General features: G+C 39.2%; 1 protein-coding gene across 8 annotated transcripts in view; it reads right to left on the bottom strand.

Moving 5' to 3' along the window:
* The window catches only part of LOC139983325 (uncharacterized), a 56,572-nt gene that overhangs the window by 13,885 nt on the left and 21,961 nt on the right, over window positions 1–20,726 (bottom strand). For all 8 annotated transcript variants that reach the window (XM_071996822.1, XM_071996821.1, XM_071996819.1 and 5 more), the window contains 5 exons: window positions 19,767–19,999; window positions 17,694–17,913; window positions 16,275–16,476; window positions 1,294–1,432; window positions 356–809 (listed from right to left, as the gene is read on the bottom strand). In XM_071996822.1, the coding sequence (XP_071852923.1) occupies window positions 356–809; window positions 1,294–1,432; window positions 16,275–16,476; window positions 17,694–17,913; window positions 19,767–19,999 (1,248 nt within the window). The remainder of the gene's footprint in view (window positions 1–355; window positions 810–1,293; window positions 1,433–16,274; window positions 16,477–17,693; window positions 17,914–19,766; window positions 20,000–20,726) is intronic.

Here is a 20,726-nt window from a genome sequence, read left to right as displayed (position 1 = left end):
CTTCTTCGAGATATAAATTTACAAGTTTTTACCTATACCAGTCTGCCTATTTCAAGTGACCTCTGACCTTAATTGAAAACATAGGCTTCTTGAACTCAATGTGGGTCATCAACATGCCAAGTTTGAGATCCATCAGGGTTTCCCATTTAGAGCTATTGTGTTGACAGGCAATGTAACACACACATGCCATTGTGAAGACAATTGAACAAGAATCACAATGCAAAATAACAGTGCTCCTGTAAATGCCCGTCCCCACCCCCTTTTTTCCACAAAAATCTCTTCCCTAACCAAAACAGACCTACAAGAAATTTAAACCACAACAATGTAAACCAACTTTCAGTCCAATATTACTTACTTATTAAGACATTACTTGGCTTCAAGTCACGATGTACAATGTCCAAAGAGTGCAACTCCATCAAGCCATTGAGAATGTCCAGACATAGCTTAACCTGTTGGAGCTGTGAAATCAATGAGCCGGCCTTGATGAAATAATCCAAGTCACACTCACATAGTGGAGTGACCACATAATAAAAGAAAGTATCTTTTTCAATGCAGATCATCTTGACAACATTATTCATATATTTATCCTGCATCATGGTATATAGTTCTTTCTGCCTCTGAATTTTCTCGATCCTCTTCACTGCTACATACTCATGCTCGTATTTTCCAACAAATATGAAACCTTCACCTCCTTCGGCGATAATCTGATCTTTGTCTGATAAATACGAGATTTTGTCAACATACATAATGTCTCCGTCATTCTTCTGTTTCTTTTCATCATACTTTTCAACTAGTGTCTTCAACTTTGACTGTAAGAAACAAAACAAGAAACTTTATTTCCACAGTTTCTTCAACGTGCTGGCATCAACTACACTGGTCATCTAGCATGTCTGTCAACTTCCTTACTTGTGGAATGAGCAATATCCACCTTTTAACGTAAGATTTTGTCTGTGTAATAGATTAAAAAAATTACAACATTTGTGGTACTCTGTTTGAATTTTGGATATCTAAAGTGAGATTGAAAATACTCCTATGATCGAGATAACGCATTTCACCATAACAATCATAAATCGTTACCATGCAATAAAGAACATAGCATTATCTGGACCTTCATTGTTCTTTATGTGCAAGATAATTCCAGACAGCAAAATATGAGAATGCACATGTTAAGAACAAGGTAACTGTCAGTCACTACAGATCATCTACTTATTTGGTATTTATTCATCAAACTTGCTCTCAATTGCAGTGTTACACTGTTTCGTCATACAAATAAGACATAGAGCAAGATCTGACCGTCCGGTCTGTCATATCTTCTGAAGAGTGTTGTTGATAGTTGTATAGAGCCTCCAAACGATATTCATGTCGTTTGTTCCATTCATCAAGCTCCTTTTGGGAGTGGGCGTGTGAAAATCCAGAGCACTCTCCACTTTGCCTGAGCATTGGGAATTAAAAAGGGCAAAGCAATATAAGAATATTCAAGCCTTCACTTGCCAAACAACTTTCAGAAATCAGGCCACCTTCCCTGTGTTTACTTTCAAAATAAGGCAACTGCAAATAAATTTAAAGAGCTAACCAAAAAACAGCACAATTTATATCATTCCGAAGCTTTCTGGATGCCAATTGAAATGTAAAAACAATAGCGCATATTGCCTATTGGTTTATCATAAATATTGCATGAATCCAATGTCTAGTCCTTAAAGCAGCAATTTGCGTTGATTCTCGATATTTTACAATACTAGGATACTATACCAATGACGCAAACTAAGCTAACTGTAAAGTTTCAACTCAAACTATTCCCGAAAAGTGCAAAAAATATGACATTTTTTGATTTTCGTATTTTGAATCTTTGACTTCGATAGACTCCTCCCACTTATTGGAACCTTGTGAATATGTATAACGAACAAGGTACTTTGAATAGCAAGGTAAACAGTTAACAAAAATCAGCTGAGGAGATGTACGTACCGCGCGAAGGGACAGTTACGCCATATCTCATTGCATACATTGCCCTAAAAACCCAAGAAAATTCGTCGCTCCGCGAAAATAAAACAGCGAGGATACATAAGAGAGAAAGTCATGGAACCAGAAGAACCCGATCGGTACGTAACATTGGCAAGAACATTATTGTATCACTCTACTCGGTGTTACATAGGCTAGTTACTGTAGTACAATCAGACCTATTAGTGTGTGACTTACACTGGTTAGGCCTGAATAACGTTATGTACACGCTGTGCATTGTGTATGAGTGTAGCGCAATGGGGGCCGTTAGTTTCCGGACCCGTTAGTTTCTTTCCTTGAAAAACCTTAGTTTCCTCTAACAACATGGGAGAAAATAACATTTTTCAGGAGAGGAAAGTAACGTCTCTCAAGGAAATGCTATAAGGCAAATTGGCTAGGCCGTGTGGAGATTTAAGTAGTGCTTTGCAGCAAGGGATTACCATGCCAATGGATGAGTCTATTTTTAGTGCCAAGTCATACATAAACATCTCTTCACTGATTGGTTGAATTTGAATAGGCGGTTTTGTAGAGCTGCATGTGATAAATACTAAATGATTCGATGTGTCAGGGAGACACTTTCTCAGAATCATATAAAAGGCTTAATTACTTGCTAATTAACGTTCGCTGTGGGGAAAAAAGTATGAGAAAGTCTTAGTTTTGTCTTTTGTGATTGTATTATGATAAAAACTTGATAGACACGGAAAAATTGAGGAAAAACGGCGACTCAACGCAAAATGCTGCTTTAAGATGTCATGTTTTCTAGCATTCCTTCACTTCAAGTTCCCCCATCCATGCAAATTACTTAGATTTATAACACACTCTTACCTCATATAGATATGCATTATCCTCTAAATACTACGCTCAAGTTGGTCAAGTCTTTAAACACTTAGTGCGGCTACAATCTATCCAGGCCTAAACTCCTTCTTCCTCTTTTGACCATTCGTATTGAAAGACGCAACCCAGGAGGTTGAGCTGGAAAAAAGTGGGGAGACCGGTGTGCTTTTGTCCGGAGTGAACCAAGATCATGGTAATAGATCCAGCAATATAAGCCGCATGCGAAGGTCCTGCAAAGGTACCCGATGTGTCAGGTAACCAGAAAACCCGAGAGCCAGGCAACCAGTGAGCCGACAAGTCAGGATGCTGGACTGCCCGGAGGAGGCTGGCCAGCAGGTAGGTCTGGTAGCCGGCGATTCCGCAACAACTGTTGGCTAGTGGTTCTCATGAAGGTTCCGTCACAGAAACCTCTCCCTGCCGGGGAGCTGAGGAAGTATCCGATGGGGACCCAGCCGATCCAGAGGAAACCATCTTCCATGACGTCTACCCCAATTTACAAACGGCCTCAACAGAATTGCTTGAGCCGACAGCCTGATTTGACAACCAAAGAGCTCTATAAGAACAGAAAGAAAATACTTCACTCTACATCATCGTCATCCTCGTCGGATTCATCGGTAAACACCGATTCTGGGTCAGACAGACCGAGGAAAAGACATCAATCTTGCTTGTCACATCCATCGCATGTAAGGAATTCGGGAAGGCGTCAGGCGACCAAAAGTGCAGGTCTATGGCAAGCAACATTATAACGAGGACCAACCAAGAACTTCCGGAGGAGGCAGAGGTTCAAACAGTCACTGCAACTACAGAGGATACCGCCACCAACGGCGCCCCTAGGGATGCCCATCCCACCAGGATTCCCTCCCAGTGGGTGGGGGGGATGGAGAAACTCAATACATGTTCCTGCAATTGGGAACTTTTAGATCCAGTTCGTAGGTAGTGGAGGTCATCAAAGTCAGCTACTCTATAGAGTTCACCTCCAACCATCTTTTGTCCGGCAACTGGTAAGCCATCCCAATTCCTTCGGACCTGGACTAACGGCAGGCACTGGAAATGGAGAGCATACAGTACTGATTTCGCTTAACTCCTGTTAAAATTCGTTAAAAGGAAAATAACCGAATTTCCACGTTTTGTCATCGAAATTCCCCGATTTTTATCGAAATTCCCCGAATTTTAACGATTGGTTATTTCAGTCATTTCCTTCGTGGAATTTTCAACGATACGTTGAAATTCTTTTTTAAACGAAATAGAAGGTCAATGTGCGGTTACGCAAAACGTCGGAAAACGAGCAACTTCGTTTATTAGTATTGATTAGACTTTGGAACAGTCGTTTGAAGGCAGGAATTTTCTCAAGAGCATTCCTGTACTTGCATGAGTAGTGACACTCAAAGAAACATGTAGTGAAACTGACGGGGGACGTTTTCTAACTGTGAACCCCAAACACAGTGACATAAGTCTTAACTTCGCCAGGACTTAAGAGAGATTGCAGTCAAAGCTATGTACCACGAGGCACCCTTCCAGATAAATTAGAGTGCTGTTTAACCATTTAAATAACAATGAATGGACATATAAACTTGGTTTACTTGCAGATTACGAAAAATAGTTATTTTTTAGAGATGTAAATTTGGTTTTTTATTAGTGTTGGAGTATGAAACTTTGTTTCTGAGCGAAAACATGTAACTTGAAGCAAAATAAAGATGCCCTGCCCATTCTGCGAGGACGCTTCCATTTTTCAAAAAGGCGTTTTCTCTTTTTATTTTTTCTATTTTGTTTACTTTTAAACATGAAAATTATTTTAAAATATGTAAAGAACTTAGTAATGTACTGCAAACTATCTATAAAAACAGAAAAACGATGTTTTAGGCATGAATAATGTGTTTAATATAACTAAAGTAGTAGGCCAATAGTCATGATAGTGTCCTCAATTCGTTTTCTCAGTTTATATTTGCGACATATCCATCAATGGCATGGTGAAACCCCGTGTGAAAATATGTTGACCCCAAAAGACGCAAATGGCCGTTCTAGAAAGTACCGTCATAACATTAACAACACAAGGCCAGTTTGTTCTCTCAGGCCCTAAAATTCGCTCCGCTTACGGAAAAATTTCTATATATAAAACAAATGGAAAAACCCGAGTTTTTACACACATAATTCCCACTGACATTGGTCACAGAACATAAGTAGGTCATTGACATTCGAACTTGGCAACTTGCCAAAGTTCATCGCACCATGGGAACGACACAACACATTGAACATGATGTTATATTCTCCCGCCATCTGGACGCCGAGTGTAATATGCAAATTATGAATGGTACTGCGCAGCGTGGTTAAATCTTAACCTATTGCGACACAAATTTTGGGAAGTTGTTGTTTGAAGTAACTTTTGTATCAAATGTAAGGTACTGTATCATGTATGTGACACAAGAGAAAGAAAATGAAATCGGAGGATGCTCGAACCAGTTTCAGCTTGATTTTTACAACCCATCGCACAACACGTGCGTGTGTAATTTGTTTTCTTAACATGACTTTTAATGAGTAAGTAGGAAAGGTGTTTAAGTTTGCTAATTTATGCGAGTTTTTGTTTAAAATCTTGTGATTGATAGACAAATATATTGTTTTTTTTTCTTCAAAAGTTACGACGTTGCCGAAGGCCGAGTTATATAAATTCAGTGATCTGAACTTCTGAAGACCACGAATACTGATCATGTGTGTTAGGCAATTATTATTACACGAAAGGTTCGCAATATTATTGGGCCTAATTAATTAAGTAATTAACATACATTGATCGTTGCCTTGCTGCCTGAATTGCTACCTGCTGGAAAAGAAAACCTTAATTATTGTACTCATAACGTCCTATTTTCATTAAAAGTCCAGTAACGGTGCGTCGAAAAAGCCGCGATCGGGAAACGGCGTTTAAACGTTTAACCGACCGGGAGGCGATACGGTGAAACGGTTAGCGAAATATCTGATAGGTCACACCCTTATTTAAACACACACAACAAAACGCCCTTATTCAATGAAAATATACTGAAAACCATATCGCAAAAACACAAAATCGCTTATAACTCGAAAACGGAACGAGACATCGACTTTTGTCGGCTGCATAGGGATTTCCTAAACCGAATTTTGATGCGCTCTATCCACCTGTGTCATTTATGAGCTTTTCTGACGTAAGCTGCAGTACGTAATTTCTCTATACCAGTTCCGCGAAATTTATTTACGCAGTAAACATCGTTCATTATGTTTTCTTTCACAACGAATATTCAAAGTTGTGCTCCACACGCTTCACAGATATTGTTTTATGTCGTTCATTTTCAATTCTACTTTAAAATTACATTTTCGAACGATGCATTGCATGCCTTATCAAGCATTCCTGATTAGTAAAACTAAGGAAGGATATTCAAATATATATTATTTTCATTTGACATGATTTTATGAGTTGTTCCACTTGAAAAACGATGATAAAACCGAAAAACAAAACATTTACTTCTCATGTGACGCATACCGGGAGACTCATAAAAACTCCCCCTACTCATTAAAATAAACTTATACATGCCGTCAGGCCAGTTGAAAGCCCTCCCCAGTTATGTTTGATCAGCTCTTCCCAATATACAATACTCAAATAAGCAATGAAAATATATTCATTTTCCACAGAAATCTACCCAACGTGGGCCCCAAGTCACTGCTTTATTTTCTTAGTAGTCATGGAAACAATTGTTTGTAACTCTCTTGCTGGCCAGGTGTTTTCAAGTTTTATTAATAGCACTACTTTTGATTGGTTCATTTAAGATAAACTTTCTATCCCTGCTGGATTGTTCTACTTATATATATATGAATGAATATTTGGTTTTCAATTAACTAAGTAACAGATAACATCCATTCCATTACGAACAGTAGGGGTAAAATAATGTTTGCTTCTAGAGGCAGCCAGCCATGAAGGTTCTGCAGTGCTAAACCCCCCACGAAGATAAATACTATGCTAATTAACATAAGGTAGGCGTGAATTTGACAAAGCCAAGTTTATGATTGGACTAAGCCTTTCAAAAAAGTTTGGTGGTGGGGATATCCAGGGTAGGGAATGCACATGTAAGCAGCATACTATAGGTGGCCCAGACCCAGGCTGCGACCTTACCAGGGCAGTCCATCTGCTTTCGCGGGCAACTTACAGTAACAGGTTAGGGGGAAAATAAGTTTTTTTTTTTGTTTTTTTTTGCGTGCATTGAAGTCGGGGAGATTTTTGGACGGAATGCGCTCTCAGAAAAGTTTGAAAGTGAGTGCGGTTCTGTAGTAAACGGTACTGTAGTACGTCAAGTAACACAGGAATTTATTGGAAATAAAGATCTCTTTGATATCCAGCTACGACTGTTTCATTGTTGATATTTTTTTCTTGTTTTTTCTGACACTGCGTTCCTTGGTGAGTTAACTTAAACTTATCCTAGTTTAATACTAGCCTATAACTTAAGAGTCATAGAATGTGCTTGTTACGATCGACCAAGACTAGTTTTTATTATCCTAGCCAAATCATTTTTCAAACACCTAGTACAGAACTTACTCCGTCTTATATACAATCAAACTTTTGCAACGTTTGTAATATTCCTCGGCAACTTCTGGTAGAGTCTGAAAACGGCTGTAGTTAACACTAAGGATTCAACGCAAGTCACAACCTTGATATGTCTAGAATTGCCTTTGCGGTTTTTGATCGCGATAACTTTCGTGGAAATTTCGTTGACAACCGTGCCCGCAGTAGTCTAAATCTTGTCAACGAAATTAACCGGTTTTCAACTTTTTTTATCGATTTTTAACTTTTGTTATCGATCGTTGATTTTTTTCAACGGGAGTTAAGCGAAATCAGTACTGTATCTCTTGGCAAAAGATGGGAACACTTTCCTCAATCGTTTCTGGCCTTCCACGACATCGGAGTGGATAACCAGTGTGTCACCCTACCATTTGGCCTATTCACAGCACTAAGGGTCTTCACTAGGGTAACCAGATCTATACTAGTGTCTCTATGAAGTAAGGGCACATTACTATTCACCTCCATAGACGACTGGTTGATCGTCTCAAGATCGGAAGAGGACTCAGAGAGAGACACAGATTTCACAGTTTCCCTCCTAAAGGTCCTAGGTTGGATAATCAATTTAATCAAGTCATCTCTAACACCAACCCAACATCTCAGGAGCAGTATTAGATCCACAAAGGGGTTGGGTCCTCCTAACAGAAGAAAGGGTAGACGCTGTCAGACTTCTAATGATGGACGTTCTATTCAAACAACATTCAAAGGTCGAGAGCATGGCTTAAACTAATAGGCCTGATGGCAAGCCTCGTAGGAATATTACCAAATATGAGATCTGTCAAAGGTAACAATTATCATTGAAACCAAAAGTGATCCCTCTACCATCAGACAAACGGACGTTCCTCGGCTGGTGGGCCAACGACACAATGTTGCCTCAGGCAGACCATTCAAAAGAACTACATAGTCTCTTTACAAACATGAAACACAACGGCAGTGTCTTATATCAACCACGAAGGGGGAATGAAGTCCCACTCGATAGTTCAGAGAACATGGGGCTTCCTACTGTGTGACGAACACAACATAGACCTCCGCACCTCTCACCTAGCATGCGATGAAAGCCTGATAACGGAATCTCTATTCAGAGGGAAAGAGACAGTTGTCTCTTTCTCAAACATGAGCAGGTCATGTGTCATGGGTAATCATCCCTTGATCTTTTTGCAACCGTGGACAACAAGAAGCTCCTGTTGTTCTACTCAAGACACTTTCACCCAGAAGCACGGTAGACACATGTAATCCTGTGTCCATTTGACAGACCTGTTGACCTGTGCGATCCCTCCGCCTTCTACACATGTTCCTAGTGACGCTACAAGGAACGAACGGGGATATGACACTGATAGCTCCATGTTGGCCCAACCACACTTGGTGTCCCGCTGCTGTTAAGTCTACTTGTGTATCTCCCATTCAAACTTCCCGAAGAAGGACCCCTACTAACCTAGTTATGAAGCCGAGTTCGCTACAGAGACCTTCACAGTCCACATCTCTCAATGTGGTAACTATCCGGAAACATGGCAGTAGAAGGAGTTCCACCAGAAACTACAGCTCTGGCAACAGCTGGCACAGAGTCTCCACAACTAGCATATATGACTTGAGATTGGCGAAGTCCTTTTCGTGGGGCAGCCACAAACTCTCACCGTCCCCTGGAAGCTTCTGCAACAGAAATTGCTAACTTCTTCACACAACGTTTTGATGAGGGCAAACAAGTTAGCAAAATAAAAAAACTGCAGATCATCCATTGCAGCAGTTCACAAGGTCTTCTCAGTCGGTTCAACTGTGGGCAACAACAACAATAAAAGGGCATGTGCAATTGTCGTCTACCAAACAAAGAATCTGACTCCAACATGGTCCATTAACAATGTACTTCAAGACCTTGAAAAACCACGTTTGCACCAATTGAACCCATTGGAATTTCTCACATATGAGACACTCTTCCTCTTGGCAGCGGCACCAGCAAGAAGAAACTGTCTACACACCTTGACGACCAAACCAGGTGGAATATGCCTACCACCTCACCCCGAGTTCCTGGCAAAGAACCAGTCATCCTTATTTACCCAAGAGGAAATCTTCCTACGGACACTAACCTCAATACATCGATGACTGAGGACAAACTTTGATGTTCATTCAGGGAACTAAAGTGGTACCTAGAGAAAACCAAACCAATCAGGACGTCAAAAGGCTGACATCCTACGAAGACGTCCCTCCACCACAGCCTCAAAACAGACTCTGTTGAGTTGAATTGTCAATCTAATCAAGACCCATTTGACAGTCAAGAACAGACTATAGGGCACAGGCCATCGCCAGGGCTTGGTTCTGAAACGTCCCAATGGAAGATGTCATAAAGGCTGCGGAATGGAAAACTCACACCCTCAGTTTCAGCAGAGGGCTCCTAAGGTAGAGCAGTACTCGGTGTTCCAGGACATTGCGTTCCGGTCCCACCCCTTCTCAACAGTGCTAGTCTGAATGCATATGTAGATGAGGTAAGTAAATGCGTGTTATAAGTTAACCACTTACCTGTTTTGGAATTTGTTAACCACTCACCTACCGCATATAAGCCCACCCACCTTTCCCACTCTGGAACATCTCTTTGGAAAGTGAGAAGACATAGTTATCTCTTAATGTTGGTGCCAGTCTCAAGACAGGAGTGCATGGAGAGGAACCTACTTCAATCAGAGAGATGATTCTCAAAATCAATAATGTGAGCTGTAAATACATTCATTCAATTTTTGTTTTTATTTTTAGTTAGTTCTCCTGTTCTAAGTGGTTTTGGGGATTTTAACATTTTGCTAACAATGCATAAACAACCCAAACATGAAAGAAAACAAAAGAAGTTGCCAAAATATGGCCATCTTTACATTTTTTACATTATGCCTTGCCCATTTATTAATATGCATGACATTACTTTAACAAACAAGAGCCTAAGGGCATTATGGTTCCTTGCTTGTAAGGAATATTTACAAGGGAGCAGCACTGCCCTTAAATTGTTATGTGGTCCGATGTACACACACAATATTATTGCAAACTATCACAAATCCACCGTTGGTCCTTTTGAGAACCTGTTGAGGAACAGGTGACTGATATGAGCAAGAGTTGGCTCTTTTTAAAGAAATCACAGAATCATCCTAACTGTACTTATTAAGAATTTTAACAAAACCTTGATCTCTAATAACTTAGCACACAAAGGTTGCAGAGAAGTCAACTTATGGGTCACTCCATATCAAATCACAAAATTTTGGAGTTGTAGTTCGACATCTTTTAAAAATTCCCAAATTTATTGTATGATTGGACCATCATGAAATAAGCATATTCTGAAAATTTCAGTTGCATTGCTTCACAATTGGCCGATTTATCACAATTTGAAATTCTGCAATCTGTCGCCACCTTGGCAGTTTGGCAATTTCTTGACTTTTGAGGTCTCATTTCTTAGCAATTAAACATCCTACTACCTTTCTATTACAGATGTCTATAGACTCTATCCCATAGAACAGGATCATAACAAATTAGGCTACAAAAATATTGTCTTTTGAGCTAAGTCAACTTAACAGTGTCAAATTATGATTGATGGACATTTTGGTTCTCAAGTTATTGCAATTTAAATAATAGTTTTTGACCACTAATTGACCTTCGTTGACCCTGGATCACACGACTGTTATGTTTTGAAACAATCCCTAACCCCTTTCACAACCAGTCCACAAATATCAATCATGTCAGCCCCTGTCAATGGTAGTTTCACAAGTTATTGCCAAAAAACACATCTTGACCCATAATTGACATTTGGTGACCTTGGATCACATCACGATTATTTTGGAAAATGTGCCCCTACTTAATTCACAACTTAGCATAGGTTGGCAAATGTTTGCATACAAAGCAACCTTGAATGACCTTGGATGACCTTATGGTTTTTTCCCCTTGATGATGTGCACTCTGTCCTAAAAAAAGTTATTTGCTCCAATGTACACAAACAATGTTATTGCTAAATAGGTATCAAAACCGACCTTTGGCCCCTCATAACTTGAGAACCTGGTGTCCGATTGAAGCGGGAGTTGGTTCCCTCTATATAGCACACTTGGACACACTTTTTTCTTTGCCCTATATCTCCCAAAATGAGCATATTTTTCCAGATTTTACCTCTTGACCTTATAGTAAGATGTAGCTTGATGCACTGATTCAAAAAAGCAACATGAGAAGTCTGTACGACCATCATAAGCACATGTACTTATTCAAACCAAACAAAACCTTTGACCTATGGTAACTTCGCACAGGAACATCGCACAGCAGGGCTCAAAATAGACGGGGGCGAAGGGCGATTCGCCCTATGAAGTTGAAAAATCGCCCCAGAAAAGAAATCACGGGGGCGAAAAAAAAATGTAAATAACGCTAAAATCGCCCTCCACATGTACTTTTCAGTCAACGGGCGCCGCACGTTTAAAAAGATGACACAATACTGTGAAATAAATCACTGAAAAAAACCCTAACTGCCGATCCTTTCGTTATAACAGCTTGGTTTGTACGTTCGCTCACACACTAATTACTGTAATAGTCTAGTCAACAACGCAATATGAAAACCCACACTCAATAGCCAACCACTTAGCTAGCTAAAAAAATATCGGTTCATCGCGTGATCCTTTTCGCACACCCGTGTATGTGTATTTTTTTTCTCCCAGCTAGGTGTTGTGTATCACGGTACTGTGGAAAGAGTGAGCTAACATTGAAAGCTCCTGCGATGTTTTTCCTAATATACCTAAAAGGCAGGAGGGAAAAGTTTTGCGTCGTAGTAACGACCATGCAGTCTGTCTAGTTACAAAATGGCGGGAAATTTCCGACTCCTTTTTAATGGGAAAATCTGAACCGCAGCTGACTTACGTCGTAGGACATGGTGCCATGTGGGTTATTAATGAACAGCTAACAGACTTGTTTCGATATAGGGGAATTGATCAAATGACTAACATGATAAAAAGATATAGGCCTATGAACCAATGGGGGAGGGGTATATTAATGTGATATTGCGGATTTCCGTGATTTCTTTTCTACCTCCGAAATTTACACCTGCCAATTTCCGTGAATTTCTAACAACAGCGTTACTATATTATTTGATCCGTCATTTATGTTTTTCATTACCGATGCATATCCAACCTGCAGGGGGACAAAACTATTATCCTAACACACTGTAGCATAAGCAAACTGGAGCCTATACCGTAAATTTTTCTCGGGATTTTCATAACGTTCCCAACAATATTGAACGATATTTTCATAAGTTTCCCATGATTTTCAATACTTTAGTATCATTAGATTAGGGACAATTGAGGAGAAGTGTAGTGCTGTAGCTGCTGAATATTATTCCAGATTAAAACTGACCATTGTGTACATTTTACGAACAGTAACTTTTTAATTATGGGTCGCCATGATTGAATATAATCAAGTAGGGTGCAAACGACAGGCTAGGCATGTGGCTTCAGTGTGCGCATTTTGAGTGTGAAACTTTGCTTTGAGAGTTCTAATAAATTTAAAATTCTTTATAAGATAGGCACCAAAATGTTGTCTTTAAACCTCAATTTTCTCAGAGCTTCTGGGGGCTTCGACCCCCATACCCCAACCAAGGCGTTGCCCATGGACCCTACCTTGGGCACTAAGGCAGGCCCATGGTCCCCACCTATAACTGTGTCGCACTGCGTGCTGACTGACGCCCTCTGCATTAGTATAGTATCACCCACAAAGTTCTGTGATTTTTTTTTACCCCAGGCTCATCCCTGTATATGGATTTTACTGATAAAATGTTGTAATTAATCAGTTTTGTAGCTACAATTTGTACAGGAAAAACAGCCCTCGCAACACCAAAAAGAGCCCCCGTCATCAGTAAAACAGCCCTCGTAAAAAAAATCTGCTTGTGCTGAAAAGAGCCCTCGTCACCAAAAAATTATTTTGAGCCCTGTCGCACAGGGTTCAACCCAGGGACAATATTGAACAGAAGGTACCTTTGAGAACCGAATATATCTACCAAAATTCAAATAACCAAAGAAAATAATATAGGTCACCTGAGGTCAAAGGTCACTCAGATGCGAGTCGACTTTTGGATTACAATAGCGTAACTCCCAACCTTGACGGACATTTTTTCATGTTATTGCAAAAGACCAGTTTTTAACCACTAATTGACCTTTGTTGACCTTGGATCACATGACCTTTACGTTTGGAAACAATCCCTTACCCCATTTACAACTATTCCCAAATGTCAACAAGGTCGGACCCTCTCAGTGGGAGTTTTACAAGTTATTAAAAACCACATTTTGACCTGCAATTGACCTATGATGACCTTGAATGACATAACGGTTATTTTAGAAAACGTGCCCCTACCTTATTCAAAACCTTTCCCAATATATCAGCCATGTCAGACTTCGTGACTAGAAGTTGTTGCAAAAATTAGCAGTTTAAAATTAGCAAAGTTGGCAGTTTTTTGCATATAAGCAACCTTGAATGACCTTGGATCACCTGATGGTTTTTATCAAAAATATTCCCCTTGATGATGTGAAACCTCTCCTAAAATTGTTATGTTTTCCAATGTACACACACAATGTTATTGCTAATAAGATCAAAACCAACTTTTTTTGGCCCCCATAACTTAAGAACTGGGTGTCTGATTGAAGTAGGAGTTGGTTTCTTCTGTAGAGCACAAAGAGCTCTATCACATATCAAAATATTGACAACCTTTTGTTTGTTTTGCCCCTTATCTCCTAAATGGGCATTTTTTTCAACATTTCACATTTTGACCTCACGGTCAGATATAGTGTGACATGCTGATTCCAAAAAACATTATTACAAGTCTGTACGACCATCCTAACTGTACTTATTAAAAACAAAACCCTGACCTCTGATAACTGCGCACACGAAGGTCGCACAGGGGTCAACCCATGAACAATGTTGATCAGAAGCAGTGTTCGATTTTTCCGGTATCGCATCGCAAAATGCGATTCAAAACGACAAACTTGCGAGACGTTTCCAAATCAGCATCGCACATTGTGCCGATTTGTGCGATACAAATTCCTAGTCAGATTTGGGAGCAAACACTCAAACCTTAACTTACGAACTGTCGATCACAATGTAGAAGTTATAATTTATTGAGTTTATACTCAATGTACAACTTATTCACTTGACCGTATAGCAAAAAAAAAAACTTGAAAAATAATATCCTACCATAGTTAAGTGAAAAGCAAATAGCCTAACCACCTCGGCGGTTACGGATCTCACGTAACTAAAAGGTTCCCTGGCAACGTGCCAATTTTTTTTTAACAAACAGGTGTTACACAGGGGATGAGCTCACAGTTGTTGGGAAGGTACCTGGGCAAATTCGCAGCACATGTACCATGGTACAGTAGTTGGGTATAGGGTTAAACACTGCAGTTGTAAAAATGTACGCATAGTGCACGCTATTCACTGTTAGGCAGTCTACAAACGGGGCTTTGCTGAATGTTGTTTGTTTCATAATATCGGAAGTTTTGTAAGTTGCACTTTTTAAAGATTGAAAGACAGATTAAATCTCTTTTCATTTTATAACATAATATAGCTACTTTAACTTGTCATTTTAAAATTTTCATCAGTTTCGTGACAATTTAAATAAAAAAAGTTGTGAGTATTTTGCATCCTCAACTGCTATTTTTGCATCGCCAGACATCGCAAAAAATGACAATTTTCGGGGGCTTTCTCCCCCAGGATCCCCACGAGGGGTTCTACCCCATGACCCCACCATAGCCCTAAGACGGGCCCCTGGACACCACGCCTTTATGCTCGCACGTTACGCGTGCTAGGCAGGCGAACACCGGCGGGAAATCGGCAGTGTGTTCGCGGGAAATTGAACAAGGTTTTCCAACACTGCTGAACTGTGCAGTTACTGTATGCATCATGTTCAAGGTTTTCACGGAGGCCTTTGAGGAAATGAATGGTTAGTACAGTGTATATATGCTGCACTAATGCTGTGTGTAGGCCAAGGTTCACGACGGTCATTGGTTATATTCGCGCGCCGTAGACGTGTTTTTAGATGTTACGGAGAGTCTGGTTTCCATGGATATTAATCGAAAATGAATCTGAGTTTAACTGACACTAAAGAAATGGATCGTCTTGGGCAGATTAACAAATCATTGCAAGTATAAAGAAGTACAGGTAGCTCTGCTGTTAAAAAGAAAAGTTCAATATCGGTTTGCTGTTTTCGTCAATTAGGCAAAATTTTACCGATACCCGATATGCTGCCGATATTGCAAATATCGGCCGATAGCGATTGAAAATGATTATCGTAGCAACACTAGTATAAATAATAATAAACACACATTTTCTAGTTTCAAAACTGCTATTCAATATTGGGGAACTGCTATGCAACAAAAATATTGTATAGCAATTGTCGAAATTTGTTGCTATGCAATTTTTCGGCCATAGGTCGAACACTGATTAGAAGGTACCTTTGAGATCCTATTATGGCCCCGAAAATTCAAATAACCCCAAAAACTGATACAGGTCACCGGAGGTCAAAGGTCACCCAGGTGCGGGTCGACTACTGGATTACAATAGCGTAACCCCCAACCTTGACAGACAATTGGTTCTCAAGGTATTGCAAAAATACTAGTTTTTTACCCTCTAATTGACCTTTGTTGACCTTCGATCACATGACCGTTATATTTGGCAACAATCCATTACCCCATTCATAACTACTCCCAAAATATCAACCATGTCGGACCCTGTCAATTGGAGTTATTGCTGTTTTTAATATTTTGGTTTTTGGCCTCTAACTGACCTTTGGTGACCTTCACAGGGAACCAAGCATCCTGCCTTAAGAATCAAGCACATGCTGCATACAATAACGTCCACATCGCAGACATACTATAGAGAAAAGATCACTCACTTTGGACAAAGTTTGAACTTTCCATTGGTGATGCCCAATGGTGGTTCTCCATAGGCCCATTTTTCATCATCCTTTTTGATGTCTATGTTTCGTTTATGCTTTTGAGTCTCTGTGTGGTGTTGCTGTTGCCAGGACTTTTTGAAAATTATTTTGCAATAGGCACAGGAATATTGAATGACTTGGGAATCCTTCGTCTCTGTAGCTGCAGTCAAACAGGACAAAAGAATTAATTGCACAAATTGAGACAAAACTATGGTGACAAGTATGATCAAACTTGAAGTTTGTTGACCATGTCGCACTTTGTTGAAAATTTTGTTCAATTCCCTTAGAAATATTGGGATATTTTCATATCATTTTATCAGCACTCGTTTTCGATGGTTCTCCTCCTTCCAGAGCAGGGGAAGGTTTAAGTGGAGAGGGAACTTGTTCTTCTTGAAGAAATGAAATATAGGAAAGATCAAGACACTTTGTCATTCCTTGACAGTAGCTGTTGCATTTCATCATTTGATTTAAGACATTTATTGATCTCAGATGCCCTGCTACCAATAGGGCATTAGACTGTCGCACTTTGTTGAATATATCTGACAATTCATTAATAGGCAGTATACACCTTGAGAAACAATATGGACACAAACATACTTTCTGACATATCAAAAAGGACTTGATCATGAATCAGTTTGTTCAGTTTTGTCAGAGAAACCCGGAGTGCACATTATAATTTAGAAGAAATGTTATCCAACGTTCTGAAAATAACGCAAAGCATACAGCCTTCTTCATTTCTCTACAAGTCAACTTCATAAAGTCAATCATGTATGCGAATCTCAGGATTGCGGTGACGAAAATGTGGCAAGGCAATAGAGCCAACCGTTGCACTAGCAGCCACATTCAAGTGGTATTGTTATAAATTTGACCTAAAAAGAGGGGGCGGTGTGGGAATGTAAAAAAAGGCACCTAAAATGATACAGCCAGCTGTGCTAGCATTTTTGAGTCTATTAATTATATTAACCTTACGTCATCTTAAATTCAAAGATGACACCAGCTCTTCTTGCAGTTAAGATGTGCATAACCCAAGTACTATGTTATCCATTAACTTTTCTATATTAAAATTTTGTTTAATATTTATATTTTCAAGTGAAACCTTGACTGATGTAAGAGACTTTAAGTGAGATTATTATGACATGTACTTTCCCAACTGGATCAACAGATATTCCAACTATGATCACTAACACATCTTCACATACCTAACACCTCTTCAACGTGTCATCTTCTAAGTTATAAATGAATGATGGAAATGAATGGAAAAATATGTTCATTAATCTAACAGTATACCATAATTATGTTATCCAACTAACCCATTTTATGAAAATGATGGAAATTAATTATCTGACCATGTCATGCTGTCAGTTAACTGTAACTCACCAGGAGATTGATTGTCTTCTTGACTGATCAACTCTTTAATTCTCGCAATTAATTCCTGCATCTTCTTTTCCATGTCCTTCCCTGTCAGGTTCATGTACAACCTGCGAGCAAATCTAAGTTGTAATGCAGATTCACCACCATCTTTGTACTGGTATGGACGTTGTACACTTTCAATGTGAACAGCAATAATTTCCTTCTCTCTATGTTCTGCAAGCATAACCTTCAAAGAAAGGATAACAAACCAGAAAGCCATTTTTGTAAACTTTTAATGCCATTTGATTTTTAATCCTGCAGCAATAAACTTTTTCCAAATGAGTAGTCATGAATACTAGCAAGCACTAGAGGAAACCAGAGTGGTTACCCTCCAGTGGTTGTCATATATTATAAGGAATACAAACCTAAGTATTCCATTAAAGGGATATCCAAATGGCAAAAAATATCACACTTATCTTAGAGAAAGCTACTTCCCACCATAAGTTTGACAACCGCACCTCAATATTTTGTCTCCAAGTCAAGATATGGTTGATTGATTGATTGAAAGTAATCTAATTTGAATAACTTCACCATCTGTTACTCCACAGAGTGAACCACAGCATGAGTCTGTGATGTCATCAGGGCACATGTTGTTCACAAGCTTCATATGATCATCTTTTTGTCAAGTTATCCTTGGGATGTGAAACACTTGGAATGTTTCCAAACTTTGATTAGCTGTCAATGTTTCATTCAGTTAGAATTCATCAAAATTACATTTGTTGTAGAATGATTTTCTGGGAGATACAGGATGTAGACACTTTATATGGTTGAATCCGGCAAATTCAGTTTATGGTTGCAACAGGAATGCCAATTCAATTAGCATCCCAACCCAGGTCATTTCTATGGTCAATTTAATCCCCAAAAAAAATCCAGCAAATGGAAAGTTTGCAGTTCATAACAGCAATGATATGCCTTGCATATACCTTTGCCAAATTACATTTTATTAGATAGAGAGCTCTTGAGATTTTCACATATTGTCATCTCGTGAAACTAAGATGACCTTCACCACCACCAAATACAAGAGGAATCTTGTACTCATTAAGAAGCCACTTGGCAAATATCAACATTCCACTAGGCAAATATCAACTTTCCATTTCTTTAGATATCTGTTTGATAGATGTCTAGATTTCAATCTTTGTGGAGCTCAAATGCAAGGATTTTGCATTGCAAAGAGAAAACCACATCAAGATAACATCTTAAATGATCATATAGAAAGCTGATTTTGTTCTTGGAATCCCTTCCCTGCTACTTCCTGGTTTGTATTGAATGAAACTGGTACCTGATCCATGGTTACATGGTATGCAAGGTACTGTGGCTTCTGACTGGGTCCCCCCAGCAAAGATTCGCTATATAGGGATTGCTACGAACTGATTGTTGGATATCAAGATACAGAAGTGGGTTTATAACCCAGGGGTTACTGGTTTAATCCCGTTCTAGCCATAAATTATTTTCTCTTTTCCATCTTAAAACGTTAGTAAAATTAATATATGAATGCTGTGACACCAGAGAAAGTAATATCATAATAGTCATGTTTTTTTCAAGGAAGATACCTAAGCCATCATGGCACTTCGATCAGCCTTTAACTCATATGAACAGCTATGCAAACATTTCAGTTGTAATTTCATATCATGCAATTAAAAGATCATTCAAGGGAAGGAAAGTATTTTAATGGTGGCATCTACATCATCTGAAGTAAAGTAGGGTCTGAAATTTACTGTCAAACATGGAAGCAGCTGCCTCTTCAAACAACTGTATGTAGAGTTAGAAGAAAACAATAGAGATGATTTTTGTGGCGGTGTGCAATACTTAAATGTCATATTACTGTGCATCTGTCAAAAGAATTTTCCATTAATTTCCCTTTTCAACAAATGAAATTGCAATTCAATTCATCCCAAACTTGTGAAATTAGTTTCACTCAATGTTAACTATGCAACAAAATAAAATCTAATTTTAGCACAGTACTAACCTACAAATGAACCGCCCACCTTAGTCACTACTACAAGAAGTAATTCAATTTAGAAATATCAAAATCACTCATACCTCTTTTTCACATTCGTTAGAATCGATGTAATCTTGGCTAATCATGCAAACAACCACTTCAGCTTCAGCTAAGGCACGAACAATTTGTCTATCAATATTTTGTCCTCCCTTAATTCCAGTGGTATACATCCAGCATGTTTTAGGCCCTAGAGCCTCCTCAAAAGTCGCTACAATTTCTTGAACTTGAGCTAGATCTTTAGAACTACAGCTGATGAATACTGGTTTTGTATCCTCTGTAGGGAAATGAAGAAAAAAAGATATCATCTATAAGCTCCATGTGAAAAGTACTTGTTGTAGCTCCATTGCTCTAACATAGTTATATACGCCTCCTTTTGCAAAGCGCTTAGGGAAGGCTCGCAAATTTAACCGGCGATGATCGAAGGCCCAACCGTTGCTATCCAGTGTAATGAGCACAGCAACCAGCTGGTAATGAGTCATGCTTGAACGCACACATTTCCTGCCTTCCAAGAGTTGGTGGACAGTTGTATGCACTTGACTATGAGACCACAAATTAAGCCTCTTATGCACAAAAGAAGACCAGACAATGAACTGGTCACTTTGGTCCAGGATGTACACAAAAGGGTTATAGAATTTTCTCTGCAGGTTGGAGAATTGTTTATCAATAAAGCTACTACATATAGGCTACTGTAACTGCATTGAGTTACTACACACTTAGTGTGTACTTTGCTGACAGTTTGTGCTCGTAACATGAATTTTACGTGGCGCTATCATCGCTATTTTTCATTTCATGTTTTGCAATTGAACTAACGGAGACACTCCGTTTGGTCTTGAATCCCTTAATACACAAAAACCTACATCATCAATGCTCTAGACAATCTCTCAAACCTGTGGGGACTTTTCTTTCGTTCGTACTATAAACAGTTTATTGAAATGACAGTAAATATATAGCCTAACCATTAAAACTCTCGTACGTATCTATACGCAGAATCACCTACACGC

This window comes from Apostichopus japonicus, chromosome 16 (assembly GCF_037975245.1).
Source record: "Apostichopus japonicus isolate 1M-3 chromosome 16, ASM3797524v1, whole genome shotgun sequence".
NCBI classification, from domain to species: Eukaryota; Metazoa; Echinodermata; class Holothuroidea; order Aspidochirotida; family Stichopodidae; genus Apostichopus; species Apostichopus japonicus.
Note: the sequence above shows the minus strand (reverse complement) of the source record. Positions and strands in the feature narration are given on the sequence as shown.